General features: G+C 40.4%; 1 protein-coding gene across 3 annotated transcripts in view; it reads right to left on the bottom strand.

Moving 5' to 3' along the window:
* FBN1 (fibrillin 1) overlaps nucleotides 1-16,987 on the bottom strand; it is a 145,147-nt gene that overhangs the window by 126,026 nt on the left and 2,134 nt on the right. For all 3 annotated transcript variants that reach the window (XM_048317491.1, XM_048317490.1, XM_048317492.1), the window contains 2 exons: nucleotides 4,400-4,482; nucleotides 3,398-3,496 (listed from right to left, as the gene is read on the bottom strand). In XM_048317491.1, the coding sequence (XP_048173448.1) occupies nucleotides 3,398-3,496; nucleotides 4,400-4,482 (182 nt within the window). The remainder of the gene's footprint in view (nucleotides 1-3,397; nucleotides 3,497-4,399; nucleotides 4,483-16,987) is intronic.

The raw sequence follows: 16,987 nt of genomic DNA on the forward strand, positions 1-16,987 counted from the left end.
CGAGCACCCACCACAGCTCCCACTGCCTCTGTCACAGCTCCGTTCCTTCAGGGACAGCCCCATCGGCAAACGCCTTCCCTGTTTCAGCCAGCCCAAACCATTCTGACTACAGAAGCAAAACCAGGGGCTGAGCTCAGAGACAGACCTGACCCCTAACCCTGGGGGCAGCCTGACACCCTCCTCCTCATTTGCCCCCCCTCCCACAGGGACAGAGCAGCAGCTCTAACATGTGGCAGGATCACAGAGCACGAATGGAGCACAAAGAAGGGCCAGGTTGCAGCACCAACAGACACAGCCACAGCAGCCACAGCCCTGGTGCTGTGGGGACAGCAGTGAAGCCGCTGCCACCAGAGCTGGCAGAGCACAGAGTGCAGGACATCTCCCACAGCACAGAGTGTCACACATCTCCACACAGGTGCACCTGCAGCGTCAGAGCACCCACACAACAGAGCCAGCGGCACGGAGGCCTCCACACTTGGCACTCTTATCTCCAAGCCTGCTGTAAGCACACCCAAAAATTCACTAATTACACAGAAATAACCACTACTCGGCCAGCAAGTTTACTGATGTCACTAAAATCGCTGCTGAGAAAACCACCGGTTGATCTTTTCAACCACAAATCAGATTCCTAAAGCTGACTCTTAACCAGAAAAGTCCCAGCAACTGACCTGCAAAAGAATCAAACTTGGAGGCTTTGTTTTGCTCTCAAATCCACATGCTTTCCAATCTGCATTAAATATTTTATTTTGACAGACAACCAGAGTATAAAAGTCACTGTCAATTCAGTTTCTGTCTATGGACTACAAAACCCATACAGCATTTTTCTGCTGTAAAACCCATGCCCACTACTGATTGAGTACTAAATACGCACATAAAAATATCCAAAGGATACCTTAGACACATCTCATACATCAGAAGCTATACACTTAATTCTGAGAAATCATGGCATTTTCACTCATATTTGCTATTTTTATTTTGCATGTGACAAAGACGTATCATTTACATTCAATTTTTAAATTATTTTAATTAGATTTTTTTCTTATTTTTTAGAACATATAATTAAAACAAGGTTTCATGAATGCATATTCTGTCAAAACATTGACTGTTACCAAAGGTAGTAGACAGTAACCATTTGATGTCCAACAGTATTTTTTATGTTTACTTTGTTTTCTAATTGCAGATCTAAGTCATTGTGGTCTATTGTGTAAATACATATTCATGGGTTTTGTCTACAGTGCCAACAGAGCAAATGACTTACATAAAGTATGTTCTGTAAGTACTAATGATGTGCTAAATCATAAAAAATATTACCCAAGAGTGCACAGAAGCAGTGGAGTCTCTTCTCCCTACAACTTAAAAGATGCTTTTGCTTTGAGAATGAGTATGTTTTAATAAATAAAGGGGATGTAAACACATACACAAAATGTATCTTACTGGAGAAACTGAACACAATATAAACCATATATATTTTAAGCCAACTGCTAAGTCTATCTGTAAAGTGTTAATACTTATACTGTATACAGAGAATCAACACTTAAAAGTAGGCAAACCTATGCAGCAATGTGAGGAAAATAATGTCAGCATAGATTAAGCAAATTCATACTTAGGAGAAGTAATGGTCAACAACCAAATTAGCTAAGTCATATAGGCTTTAGAAGCTGCTTGATTAAACACTGTAGTAAAGCCCTGCACCCATTTATCTGTGCTACTCCAATGAAGGCTAAAACCACGGAGATCAATGGTAGAATATTTCAGAAAAAGAGCCACAAGAAGAACTGAAACTTTACTCATACTCTATTTTTCTTTTAAGTCTTGACTCATAAAAGACTTCAGTGTGGCCAAAGAAAAAAATGAGGTAATACTAAGGCCCACTTGTTCCTGCCTTTTACAAAGGTGCCAAAACATGTAACAGATACAGGGATATATCTCTCCTTCTGTGCCCTGAAGGGTACCTGGGAGAAGGTCACACCTTCCTTTACTGGCTAACAAGACTAAGGCATAAGCACCTGATAAAACAGTAGCTCCAAACCCAGGCAGGAACATATCACCACAATATTTGTGCAGCATTTTGCACCCTTCCCTCCCTCCAGCACTCTCTGGGAACTCCATAGCTCCAGATCTTCCTCATGCTGTCCTCTCCCTAACAGACATCACAGGAGCATGAGATGGGTTGAACTGCAAAGAACAATATTTACCATTTTAGTACATGCCATTCCATTACATTCTGCAGTTGTTAATGTTTTTCCACTGTTATTGCATAAAAAGGATGCTAAAGCCACAAACTGAAACGGTCAGTTATGTGGGGAAATTCTTATCAACCAGGACAGCAAAAAAAAAAGGCAAGGTAAAAAATACAGAAGCAAAGCAGACCACACACTGAGTCTCAAAAGACACTCAGAACTAAAAGGATGACCACTGTGCATAATATTACAGACCTCAGCGGAGTGCATCCCCCACTGACTTCTGTCAATATGTTGTTCAAATACTTATAGGCATTTGTGGGAACCAGTCTCCCTCAAAATTCCTTCCAGAAACTTCACATTTCATAAAAAATTGACATCTTCTACATTCTAAGAGACAAGCACCATGTTCAAATGAGAATAGAGAGTACTTTACAGTTGGCATCTCAGGTATGAACTGTGCAAAATCCTACTTTATATCAAACACTCAACTCATATTTAGCCATTGAGTTATCTGTTCATTTAATGTATTTAATTTTACTTATTCTTCCCTGGCTCTGGAGAACCTTCCTTGAAAACCTGAAATACAAACATTTTTAGGAAAAGTCATCTCTTTGAAAAATTTCATTTCCAAAGCACCTTTGTTTTTCTGATGAACAGCTGTTCCACTTAAAAACGTTGTGCAACTCTGTACCTCTACTACCTACGAAAGTGTCACCTGAAGGAAGTCAGGAGTATTAGATTCAGAAGATATGTACCAAGCCTGGCAAGGAAATGCTCTAATGCTTGTAGGCCTAGGTATTAACATACAGCATGCATAGTGTCTGCTTTATAACCCTTGAAAGCTGAAGAAAATTACAAAGCATGTCAAGGTCAGCCAATTGTCAAGAGTCATCTCTCTTATCATTACAACTTTTTTGCTGTATACATGTGCATGTCTATCAGTGAACAGAGATAAGGCATTTTCCAGAAAGCAAGGAAGACTGGAATTAGTGTTACAAAGTGGCAAATGAAAAAAAAGAGTGTCTCCAATAGCCAGTCTCTGAGTCATTCTTCGGTTTCATCATAGGAAGCTACACTTCCCTTCCTGTGGTAAAAGTACGTCTGGTGACTCAGAAGTTATTTGTCTTAAATACTGACTAGCAAACCATTTTACATACCTTAGTAGCTTCACAGAATAAAAAGAGCAATATCAGAGACACGGAAGAAATACTTACTTGATTTTGAACCACAGGAGGGGGCTATCTGACCATTTGGGCATGTGCACATGTTTGGTCTAGAGCAAAATCCATCCCCACAGGAATGTCTGCAGATTGCTATTAAGAAAACATAAATGCCTTTAAAATATGTCCCAAAAACCTCAAACACATAAAAAACCACCTGATAGAAAATCCAGTACCATAACATAAACACCCACAAACTCATTGAACTGCGTACAACAGATCCCAAAACAGTTCTTCCTGTTTATCTGCATCTTTATAGGGGGCAGTTAAGACCCAGACCTTCACCATCTGCTATGAAAAGGTCTGGGAACATGCCACAGGCTACACTAGATATGGGGAGATTTCCTTGGAAAAGTGAAACTCTTGTCCATTTTACCAGACTACCCTTGGAGGAAGGATGGCACTGAGGCAGCAGTACAATGCTTCCTTTATTTCTGCACCACACACATGCAAGAGCAGTAATTCCCATCTGACAGCATGCTGCTGCAGGATCTCTGGAAAGAGTCTTATCAGCCTCGGGCCAAGTGCCTTTAGGAGTTATTTCTAGTGTGCTGTTGTACTACATATGAATATGCATACATAGCACTACAGTGTATGCATGTATTTATACCCCTCTGTATGTATTTCAGGGATATGGTCCAAAGAAGCGGATAAAATGTACTTGCTGGCCTGATGCTGTTGCCTCCTTCCATTAACTTAAACAGATTAACATATTCCACTCACTCCCAAGAGTTCGCACACCCCTTGGAACCCTTTACCACAGACTTAAACAGAACATGTGGATGAGATTAATCTTTTGTTAAATACTGGTATCACATCGCTGTGTTGCAGCCCAAGAAACTCCATATATTAGCTTTGTATATATTTTAAATGGTAAAGAAATCATGTACAGCTGCTATTGAAAACATATAGAAACACATTTCTGTTCTGGTATACAATTAAAAACATCCTGAAACATAGAAGGACAAAGATAAACGTGTAACTAGATTAACTTACGGACTATGCATTGGTTTCCACCAGGTAAAGTTTTCCATCCAGGGCAGCAGTAGGCATTGTAACGTGATCCACACACATTTGGTCTGGGGGAAAAAAAAAAAAGGATGAATTCTTATTTTTACTCAGAAATAAGTTTTAAAAGTAGAGGTATAAAACAGAAAAAGTAAATCACTGCAATACACATTTCAATAATTACATTTAGAAGTGCTGTATGTTTTCAGCCTGTATTTGTTGGGGTTTTCAGGTAACATACACTTATACAAATTAAAGATCACACTACAAGCACAAAATCAAATTGGTAGCATCTTAACAACAGGAACAGAATGGGCAAACCTTGTCTCACATCACTCCATATCTGAAGAAGTAAACACACAGGTTTTTTGAGCAAAACTCACACTTAAATACAAAATGAGGGATCCCATCCAGCATCATTAATAAGCACAAATTAAATCTAGTGCTCTTTGAGTGGTAATTTTTAAGCTTCCTGTTGCTTTCTCTTCTTTACTCTAAAGCACTATTACTATTCCCTGTTTTGTCCATGAACAAAACTACGTATGTATGAGTGAAATGTGCCAACAAGAACATCAGCCAAATAAATGAGCCAAAATATGTTAATTCTTCATTAGGAAAAATTCCTTACTACCAAAACTAATCAAGGGTGGGGGTATATGTAGTGACACGGTCCTATGAAATGAGTATGAGGGGCCTACTGCCCTCCCTAAATGATGTATCCACAGGAATTTTTCTTTCCAACCCATTCCTCTCATCCACATTTACCCTGCCAAATAACTTTATTACTAGAGTTTACAATGAAAGCTGACAGGACATGACACTATTCCTATCATTATTTTATTGGTAAAAATAGGGAAGTTGAAATGATTCTATGTCCCTCACAGATAATAGATTTTTTTTAATCTTGTCCTATTTATTTATTTAATATTTATTTAATGCATCTATCCATGCAAATAAAGCTAGTAAGAACAGCTTCAAAAATGAGAACATGTTCCTTCTTTTGTTTTATGCTTAATAATCTTAGCAGAGGAAAATGTTACAACCTCTATAAATATTGTGAGTTCCTAGGAACTGCTTTATTAAAATATTGTATACGGATTAGAGACAGATTTAAATGTTTACTGTTTCAGGAAAGGTTTCCTATTACTATTTTGTCCTTGGTCTTTCAGAAAGTTCTTCATTCCTAGTATTGCAATGTCTAAGTAAACAACAGTTACTTCATATGGTATGGCAACTTAGGACAAACAATCTCAATACATGCAAACACTTCTTTATGCACGTTTTCTAACTAACAGAAGTTACATACTGTATTTATTTAGGGATATGCATTACTAATGCAATTTCAAATATTCTGATTACACCAATTTCAGTGACACCTATTCTTTCCAACTACGGCCAGAAACTACTCTAAATTAAAGCAAGCACTACCATTACCAACTGGTTCTGGGTAATTACAAAGTGGTAACTGAGGTGAATGTGAGCAACACAACTGGACTTGTTGGAGGGTCCTTTTCCCTTCCTGCAACTGATGTTACAGACTCAAAGTCTTATTCATTTAATTCCAGTGCATTCAGTTTTAGTAATGTCAGCTACTTCCCCGCAGGGCTATAACCATGTAACTTTTCCTAGAGTTCCCTGTTCATCAATGCCAAATGTTGCTCCACAATCATCTGCCAAGTAAGACTGGCAAGCAGACAAGTGAGATTGTTTTTCACCTTCTCCACTCAGAAGAAATAATGGAACTTATTAAGACAGATAGAATGGGTTTATTGCTACCTGTTACAACCTACAGGCATAAACCACCCATTTCCGACTCCAGTTGGTGAGGATCTGTAGAAGGCTGATCATAAAGCAATGTTTATGTACTCTGTCAAACTTCAGTCTCAGCAAGTACGTGGCTTTAGGAACCATCTGGTCCACGTTAAGAGTCAGGAGCAGATTTCTGTGTCACAGAGAAACCTGGTTTTAAAAATCTTTTTCCAAAATGGGACTCTGGAAAACCTGTATGTGCCAGCAACCATGAAGTCAGAGACCCTGAGAGCCTTGAAGCTGTCCACAGGGTAGGCTAAGCCATACACCCAGGAGGCTCCAACTCTGATGCAGCATGCTTAGCTTTGAAAAAAGAAAAAAGTCATCAAACTGTACTTCCATGGAACGGTTTGAGCCTGACAAGGGCATTTTCCAGTGGAACACTTTTTCGTCACAAAGTTGCTGTCTAGCTTATAAAAGAAACCCATACTAAAGTCTGAATGCTACTTCTTTGAGACAGAGGGAGTGTTCTTAAATTGCGCGTATTTGAAAAGTGACTTTGAAAATAATTCGTTTTAAATTCATTGGTATTTATGAGGTGATCAGACACTATAGCAATAAATCTCCATAAATAAATAAAGTATTTGAGGCAATAATAAATAATTTGCCTCATGTAAAATCATGGAAACTATCAATCAAATTGTAAAGGCTCTATCATTGTACTTACTTTAAACAGTTACCCACTTTGTGTTAAATAGAGCGTATTTTCCTGCTGATATTATAAGCTATGAATAAAGTGTTTTATATTCTCATAAAACTGTTTTCCTGAACAGCACTACAAACAGAATTCAGTTATAAAATCTGATTTGTAATAAAAAAATAAGCAAAAGCATGTCTATACACCCTCAAAGCACCTACAGCACCTTCCTTTCACTCCAAAGCCCAGAGAAGGAAGAGAAACTCTCAGAACAAAGCTGTTACCACTGCAATTAGAAAAAAAAAAAAAAAAGACAAGTCTTTCATTTTATTTTAGAGTCACTTAATGAACTTCTAAAGCATAAAAGGATTTCTGTAATGGTATGGTGCTGAGAGACTGGATGGCTGATGCCCAGAGTTTCATCAAAGATGTCCAAAGTAAACAAGATATTAGGTCTTTGATTAATGACACACAAGTAGAAATTCAGTAGTAAAGTGAGTTGAATTATCAAAAGGCATTAGACATGAGTCATCAACTAGAAAAATCTTGGAACAGCAGAGAGAAAAAAGTTCATCTGGAAATTCTGATAACTAACACTTGAGAGTGATAGGCTTGCATAGATATTGACAGCACCTGCGTGCACCTAACTAGAAGATATTCTTCTTCAGAAACAGCCACAGGGGCCCTACACCTCATTACGAAGTAAAGCCTTGTCTGTCCTTTCCCAGCGTGCGGGGAATGAGGCCGGGCAGAACCGCAGCACAGGCTCCTTGAGATGGACGCGCGCGGTCCTGCCCCGGCCAGCGCGGGGATGCAGCACAGCCTCCGGCTGTCACACACGCTCAAATAAAATGTCCCCTTTCTCCACGGGGCAATACTGATGTCACCCACGGAAAGGACCGACTGGGTCTGTCCCTCCCGTGCTTCCAGAGCTCTGCCTCAGCAGGGACGCGTGGCTGCCCGGCTCCCCCGACCTGCAGCCATCACCCAGGCACTGCGGGTGGATTGGCGGAGCGGCCACACGGAGGTAAAATAACAAGAACCAAATCACGCTAAGCTTGGCAGAGTCTTCTTATCAGCTATAACCAGGCAGCGAGGGTACGCGACAGCCAGGGAAGTGAGGGAGCTGTTCAAAAGCCCTGTGTGAAGCCGGCAGCAGCGAACAGCCAGCCCGGGAATGGAAGGGACACCTCCGGCGTTGGGACTGTCCCCTCGGGGTCCCGGCAGAGGCACGGCCGGAGCCCCGTGCTGCAGCCACCCGGGGGGGAGGGCGAATTCTGCACATCTCCGCTCTGCCCTGCCTGTGACCCCTCGAGGAAATTGCAGCCCTCTCCGGAAGAAAGCATTGCCCATCAGCAACTCCCATGGGAGGAAGAGTTTCTGGCACTGCTGTGAGCGAGGCTTCAGGCAGAAATTTTGTCAGCAGCACTGCCATGCACCGGCCAACGCTGGCGTAATCCGCGCTGAATCAAACCCAAAGCACGGGTCTCAAATAAATTAGACAGAGACCAGACAGAGTGGGCAGAGAACAGCTGAGAGAGCAAGAGAAACAGCTGATCATCATTTAGAGCTGAGCTGAGATGCAGGGATACTGGGAAGGGGTTCTCATTGCTCCCTCAACTCAATTTTCCTCTCCCTAGGAAAATACACAGGGATTCCTCCTTGCAAGAGAATGTTTCATGAAAAGCTTCTATTAACTATTTGGCTGCAGTGGTTAGCATATGTTTAACATAATGTAGGGACCCAGTTTTCTGGCAGAAAAATACAATTTAAAGCAATATCATCAGCCAATGGTTATTTTTAGAGAAGCCTTTGCCTATTTTTCTTCTTACGTGGGTAACTCTGGTAGCTGCTAAAACTGTACTCAGAACTATTTACTGATCATTTCCACATAAAATTGGAGTGATGCTTCCACACTTGCACTGGGGACTTAAAAAGAATGACAAACAGGAGGCTGGTCTTAAAAATGTGCTTGTCTGAGTCCAACCAATGTAATAAGAAATAGTAGTTAAGGCTCCAGAATGTGAAGATGAATAGCTTTTACTAGTAGGTTTCAAGAGAGACAAAATCAGATTGATACCTTTTGCTGTAAACCAGCTTTATGTACCTACCTAAACCTCTCAGTGTCTCCGAGTAAATACTAAAGGCACAGAGTGGCTCTGCTCTGCTGACTCCACTGGAGTTTTACTCAGCTTTCCCACAGAATCAAGAACTTCCACCACTGGAGAGAATCCAAACTTTAGTGGACACAGCCATGAGCAGCCTGATTTAAGTTCACCATGCTCTGGAGTAGAGGTTGGACGACATGGCCTTCCAAGATCCCTCCTCACTTAAATGACAGAAGCCAAGTATGCATAAATTAGAGGTCAGTATCTAAAGCAGCTCCTTTAACTGCGCTGGCACCTACCCCCTCCTCCAAGGAGCAGTGAGCAAAGCGGAACTGGGAAGGGAAGGTCTGGTTCCTAGTGGGATGCAGCAGTAACAGCTACAGCACATGACAGGCAGCAACCCTGACACAGCACTGAGCATCAAGGCCCAAGGAAGAAGCCTGGCTGTGCTCTGAACTCACCACTCTCAGCAAATACACCCACAGACTGAAAAACTTAACTGTGCATTGGACAGAGCCAAAAACACAGACACAGGTCTGCATTTAGCATGCATAAGGCTCATTTCCAGGTATCTCAAATAGTTTAAACAGGGGTTTGTTTTCTGTTGTTTAGCTAAATATTATAAACATGGGATGTTTTTATCACTGTGCCCCTTTTAACCATTCAGTGAAGATCATTAAGAGAACCCTTGAAACTATTTATTTCAATCGTATAAAAGGAAAACCTACAAAACTATGCTAAACTCTGGAAAAAACACAAAATTTAGTTTCTATTATACTATAAAGAATAAGCAGGCACTTTTAAGCAAAATGTATTTTTTACATACAAAGGATTGCACCTGATGAACTCATTTTTACACTGCAATAAGCAAGCCTGTGCCATGCAGAGAGCCTAATATGATAACTATTTCTCACTCTGACAGTAAGGATACTGCTGTCCCAGAATCCTGGCTCAGTTCAACTAAAAAAATAACACGCTGAGCAGCTCTACGGGTATCTTTGGCTCTGGCCTACGTGCAAGTCAAGAGTTCAAAATGACATGCAAGTTTCCTGCAGCAGCACTGAACACTTTTCTAACCCTAACCTCCATCACACTGTGACAGCTAAATACAGCAATCCAACAAGAGCATTTGACATTAAGAGAATTCTTCCACACTTGCTCTAAAAATCCAACCCTGTTTTTTGCAGGGACACGCTCATCTAACCTGACAGCCAGGCATTGTTCTCATTCATAGCCAGGGACAGACGCATTTCTGGCATGTATTCCTTTCATTGTTCCACTTGAGAATGTCAATGGGTCCAGCTCAAAACCCATCTACATGGCTGTATAAGACATGTAAAGTACAAGTATGTCACCACAAGGAACTATCTGCCAGGCCAGACAAGTGCAGCGGGTAAACAGGAAGGATCCATCAGGTATTTTCTTAAAACAAACACAAAAAACCCCAACCAAACTAAAAAGATATATTCAGAGGACAAGAACTCTTTCCTATTTGGCAGCACTAAACAACGTGCCATGGGAAATGGATGTAACTGTGGGCTAAGGCAATGCTTAGCTGTCCAGATGTCATTTGCAACGGGAACAGGGAGAGATCATTTCACACCTCCAGGTCTACTTCCCACACTTCACCATGTACCCACTAATGGTTATTGAGGAGGCAAACCTCTAACAGTTTCCCAAAGGAAAGCACACAGGGAACTCAGGATTTCTGCCAGCCCGTGCCCAAGCTAAGCAGCAACACAAGGGCTGGTGTGGGGCACACTGGCCAGACAAGCCCAAGGCCAGCCAGCCCCTCGTTGAGGCTTCCCAGGAGGCTGCAGGCTGTGCTGGTGTCACCCACCATCCCCACTGTGGAGGACACCCAATACTCTAGGCAGTCTCCTATACCTGACACTTGCATCAATACTGTCAGAGAATGCCCTCAGGTGTTAAGCAATGCTATTAATTTGTGTATTAAGTGCTCTCCCTTAGGCTACTGAAGATTTATTCTAGGTAAGTTATCAGTATTTCTCCTCCTCCCTTCACTACACGCTATTCTAGCCTGTCTCTCTCCTTGCTGGGACAGTGACTCTATATTTTCAAAAGGCCAGTTACCTGCACATCTATCATAAGGAAACAGGAAAACCCCAATGATACAGATCCCACTGTTTTAGTTCAACTCGTCCCTAGCAGACACTAATTTATTCTGTACACAGGGAAGAGAAAAAGATGGAATATTAGTGGGAAAAACAAAGAAGAAAAGAGACAGGAAAATAATGTTCCTGAAAGGAAACGAATTTTAGTTTGAAACCTCAGCTGAACATCACTGGATATTCTGATGTCCTCCAGCAAAACATGAGAGAGAGAGAAGCTTGAAAAAGAGGATGAAAATGATTAAGACCATAGACAAAAGAACTGTGGCTTTCATTTGGTATTTCTGAGGCTATAATGGTCATGAATCATTTCATAAAATGAGAAGTAGAAAGGAAAACAACAGATTCTCCAGCAAGTCAACACTGAAAATATTTTTCCAGATAAAAGCTAGACCTCCTTCATACTTCAGTGAAGATCTGTAAGCAAAACCAGAAGGCAGAGGTTTTATTTTAACAGGCTACATTTTACATCCCAAGGTACCTTCCAAAGAAGAGCCCAACTTTCCTCAAGTGTCACGAAAAACCAAATGGTTGTCCTCACACCTCTATCTGCACACCATTAGCATGAATGAGGCTGTTCAGTAGGTCTGAAATCCTTTTTAAAATATTAAATAAGTACAACCAGGTGGGAAAGTCAGAATGGATGAGAAAACAATCAAAAGAGAAATGTAAGATCAAAAAGCTACAAATATATTTCCCAGCACATTGCAATGGTTAATCAGAAACAACCCAGGCCACAATTGCTCCGTTCTACAAAAATATTTACTGAGTCTGGGGAGCAAGACCAAAGTGACAGACATGCCTGTATATCCTCTTCATGTTTAGGGTTCATTAGGGAGATGAAGAAGAAGGATGAGATGGGAGTCAATCTCATTGCAACACAAAGAAGTTAATGATTCATTTCTTACTATTTTTGTACGTGCACATTCAAAGATCTCAAGGTCCTAAAGTCTTTTTTAAGTAGAGATGGCCTCCTATTACCCAGTGTCTATCACATTTCTACCAAGAGGAAGTTTTCCTAGTTATCCACACAGCTAAATATTTGGGGTCTTTCATATTGGGTAACACTGTTCTAACAATCACAGGTTAGAACAGTTGCTCAGTCCGTGAACATATTGAAAGTCACCCTTGTCAAAATGTATTGAAGTTCATACACTAAACCTTAAGTTTGCAGGATGGAAGATGAATGACAAAGACTGTCCTAAGTGAGCAGCAATGCTGAGCAACACACCACAGGAAAGGAAAATAAGCATACAGGGAAACAGAAGCTGCAGTCTTATTTGATAAGGATGACTGTAAGTGAAGCTGACAGATGGACTGTTCCTGCCAAGCTCTAACCCAGACATCCTCCCTTTGCTCCCACGTCAACTGAGAGCAGCCCTCTGCTAACTTCAAGTCTGCATCCTCAAGCCCAGCACAGCCCCAAAGGCTCTGACACCACTGTGTGAAGCTGCACACAGAGCAGAAGCTTATCCAGTGACAAGGCAAACAGACCCAGATGACATCGAATCTGGTGAACAACTTGTGGAACCACCACTGAACAAAAAATGTGTCCTGTGCTGGCTAACAACAGGGGAGAAGTCTACTTTTATAAATCTTAAATAGGCTGAGGGAAGTGCAGCTATGCCTAGCCAGAGTTTCTTCTGTCTCCTTGAAGCAATTCTGTCAGGAAACCTGCACTGGAAACTGAAAATTACTGCACTCTTCTCCAACAAGACACACTTTCTGCAGGTGCTGTTCTTCCCCCGACCCTTTATGCCTCCAGTTTCTGAAGACAGTACACCCCGTCAATAAAAGTTCAATTAAACACTAAGAAACAGATGAGAAACTCTCCAGAAAGACACCACCACACGTAAGAGTAGACAACTGCGTAACAAATCCACAAAAGGAAACGATTACCTGGAGCACAAAGAAAGAGACAAAGTACAATCCACAACATCTCTTGTGTTCTGAGTTCTGAGTGGGATTAATCTGTTTGTAACCTGCCAAGAAATTAAGTCACAGCAACAATGAGCCTTAAAGGACCCCTCAGGATGTAGGACAGTAAGGTACCTTCCTGTGATGGGGCACAAAGTGACAATACTGATGTGAAATACATGAAAGCCACCACAGGCCAGCTGTGACTGGTCCTGCAGCATCTGGGGCAGTGTATCAGCCAGCCTGATACAGCCAAGAGCTATGCAGACAACAATGAATAAATAGATACATGAGGGGAAGAAAGGAAAATAATTACATCCAGTCTTGCCTTCCTGATCTTCAACATGTCACCTTGGCACAGTGGTGCTGGGTCACAGGAAACCTGCTTCATCTTAGTCTCACCAGCCGATTTTACAACACTTCCAAAACAATCTTGTTCCATACAGTACATCATGAATGCTGCTACACTGTTTATTGTACCCCTTTTCCTCTGTTTTCTCTATTTATGACCTACTACCATCAAATGGCAAGAAAGTATTTATCTAATGTATTTTAGGAGAGGCACGTGGTGCTTCAAAACCATTTGTGTCCCGCTACCATATAATATGAGAAAGGATCACAGAGAAGAAGACTGGCTAAGCTGTCGGTAACAGAATCACATGTGCCTGACAGCCTCCCCAGTGAAAGGGAGGCTACAACAGTATTCACCAAGAGTTTTAACCACAGGTTTCACTGGCATGGCCAAAGTGAATGAAGTCCTAATTCTGCCCTACAAACTACAAAGGTCTAGAAGTCTATCCCCAAAACTGATAAACCAGAATTCTGATTAAGGCTGTGCCTTCTAAAGAGATGCTGTCCAAATGACACAATTTGAATATCTAAATGGAGACTACAAGGACTACAAAGCCCTGGAGATTATTTCCTTTTTACTGTTTTTCTTCTGCTCCATGAAGTCACACCTACATCAAATCACATCATACCAAAAGAGAGGAAACACATATATGAGGCACAGTGCCAATATCCTGTGAGCTTATTTCACTCCAGAACTAGATTTCCAAGCACCATGCAATGCCAAAAGAACAGCACCACAACCATTGGCAAATACATTCAGAGAGGTGCAGAATAGTAACACTACATGTAGTTGCCAAAGACTTCAGGTTGCACACTAGGATGTGCTGGAACAAAAGTTCTTCATCCTCCATGTAAGCTTTGCCCCACAGGCACAGAGGACTGGAAGGAGTCCAGCCATGCCACCTGGAAGCCAGGTGAGTGCTCCAGCACATTGGGTATTACAGCAACCTGCATGTATTTTTAATTAAGTTTTTTATTTCCAAGTATTCAGGCTGCCTCCCGCTTGCAGAGTGACATTGACAAGGTGTGGCACCAGCAGCTGCCCAGAGGTGTTGAGGCCACAAGTGGCAAGAAAAATGTTTGGAGGTTTTTCAGTATAAACAAATATTTACCAGTACAGAAAGTCTGCTTTTCTTCAGCAGGCTTTTAGTGGTAAATATTGGTTTAAAACAAAAACCAGAAGCCCTAATTATATAGTTGAACACTAGAATTAAGTTATAGATTTATGAGATTTATTCTATTGCAGGGCGCACTGATGCATAAAAGGGGTCAAGTCCAACCAAGTTTACTCAGGGAAGCTGTATCAGTAAACCTGTGGTCTTCATTTGAGATAACCAAAAGAAATTGGTCCAAAAAGCTCAATCCCCTGTTGAACACCTATAATCCAAGACCTTTACGAATCATTTTGGAGCCAACTATTTTGCTCTGCAATATTCGCTATAATTTCAACGTAATAAAAACAAAGAAATTAAATCATTCTTGCACAAATACATTTAATTAGTCTCCTAATTAGAAACACGTCAGAATTCAGCTATCTTGAAGAAATTTCAGTTCTTTCAAAATTTCTGCTATTTGTTAGGCAAATCATTGCTTTCTTTGGCCATTATACTGAGAAGAGACTGATAAACATGACAAACATTGCTTAAAATATTAACAACTGACTGCTACCCATTAGTGTTTGAAGTCATCTAGCATCATCAGAAAATGAGAAATCCTAACTAATCCTAAAATCTTTGAGTACGATACTTCTTGTATTCAGACAAGTACCAATCAAATCAGCAGTAAATTATTTTTTACTTTATATTGAAAGACATATGAATGGTTGCCTTCAAGTATGTATTGTTTAGAAAGAACTTCCCTCTCATGGCCAATTTTTCATGGTTTATTTCTTACAGAAGCTGACACTGCATTCGTAGGTGCTTAAGGGGTAGCAGGATAATGGCTTGATGCCTTATAACTCAATACAGTAACATCCGCGATAAAGTTCTGGGAATCTGGACAAGTGTCTCACTAGCAGCTTATTATTTTAACTTGCTGAATCACAATGGATTCCAGCAACATTTCCATGACCAGAGAGTCTGGTTATGTTTTTTAATAATTACTGCCTTTATTCTGATTGCTTTCTGATCACTTAGAGACACCAGCACATAAATATACATTGCAACAGGCCAAACACAGATGGTATTAAAAGACTTCCCCTCTAATGCCTCCATAGCAGGATTGATTCAAACTACATAAGCAGCAAGGGTAAAGTCTTAAAATGAGAAGCTAAGAGGCACTTCCAAATAATTTATAATTACTACAATTAAAACATGCTTCTAAAATCACATTATACATTCGGACAGCTCACAGGCATAAACAATGAGGCAAAGGTCACACAGATGAAAGCAAACATCTCCTGCAGTCAACAGCTTGCAGTAAAAAATGTTAAGCAGGAGAAATCATGAGAATTGAAACAGATCTTGGGCTTCATTTTAACCTACAAGTCCAGAATTCACACAGACTAACCTCAATACTTTCAAATGCTAAAGACTTTCAATAGTCATTATAATCAAACACACAAAAAGAATAAATGTAAAGGGTTTGCTCTAAAAATGTATCCCCGTGGGCCTTACAATCAGAGCAAGAGTTCATTTCAAAATGAAAAGAAAGTCTTAGTCAACTGCAATAACATGAAAATAAAGTTTCCCAGCATCTGTTATGACTTGTATTACAATTATCAGATTCCCAAATGCATTTGTACTGACGAACAAGTTAAAAAAATACTATGTCTTCTTGTAAAATCATATTTTTAGTGTTTCAGTCCTCCAATTACAACGAATAATGTATATACGGTTCCTGTACATTCAAAATATGTTTTCCATCTGTCCTTCCAAAGAATTCGTTCCAACCTTGTCTGTTAAAATGACAGTTCTTTTTATTCACATTGTACAGTACAGTACCGCACCTAAGAAAGTGCTCAAACTTCTAAACTGGAAATATCCAGCAGGATTCACCCAACAACTATCAAAATTACTGTCCTCCAAGCAATTTGGGAACTCTATACTCAGCCTAAAATCAGGGTTACAAAAAAAGATATAACAAGAAACTAAACTAATAATTTGTTTTGTCTTCATCTCAGTTCATCTGGCAAATTATTACATCCTTGTTAAGAATCTGCTTCCCAGGGGCACTCACTCTTATTTGTAATATTCAAAAAAACTAAGATACAGAATACCTAAAATTTATGTTGACATTACCTCTAGATTTGCAGATTACTAAGCAGACATGTAACTCATAGATAATAGACAATAAAAGGAAGAATTATTGCAAAGGACATAAAAAATGGCAGGCTTCTGTTAAGCATAAGAATCAACTCAGAGAATTAAGTACTTACCCTAATCCATTTTAGATTCCAAAAATAATTAACACTTGAAATATCATTCCTGGATGCACTGTTATTACTGTCCAAAGAGCACAGGTTAGAGTGACAGTTATATACACCAAAGAAATCTTATTCTCAGCTAAGGCGCCTCTAACTTCCACCAAGTCAGCACAGCGTGCTAGATGGCACACTCTGTGCCACTGAGCAAAAAAGGGTGTTTATCAGTTTGATATTAGCTCAGAGTTCTACAACAACACA

Source organism: Corvus hawaiiensis, chromosome 13, assembly GCF_020740725.1.
Source record: "Corvus hawaiiensis isolate bCorHaw1 chromosome 13, bCorHaw1.pri.cur, whole genome shotgun sequence".
NCBI classification, from domain to species: Eukaryota; Metazoa; Chordata; class Aves; order Passeriformes; family Corvidae; genus Corvus; species Corvus hawaiiensis.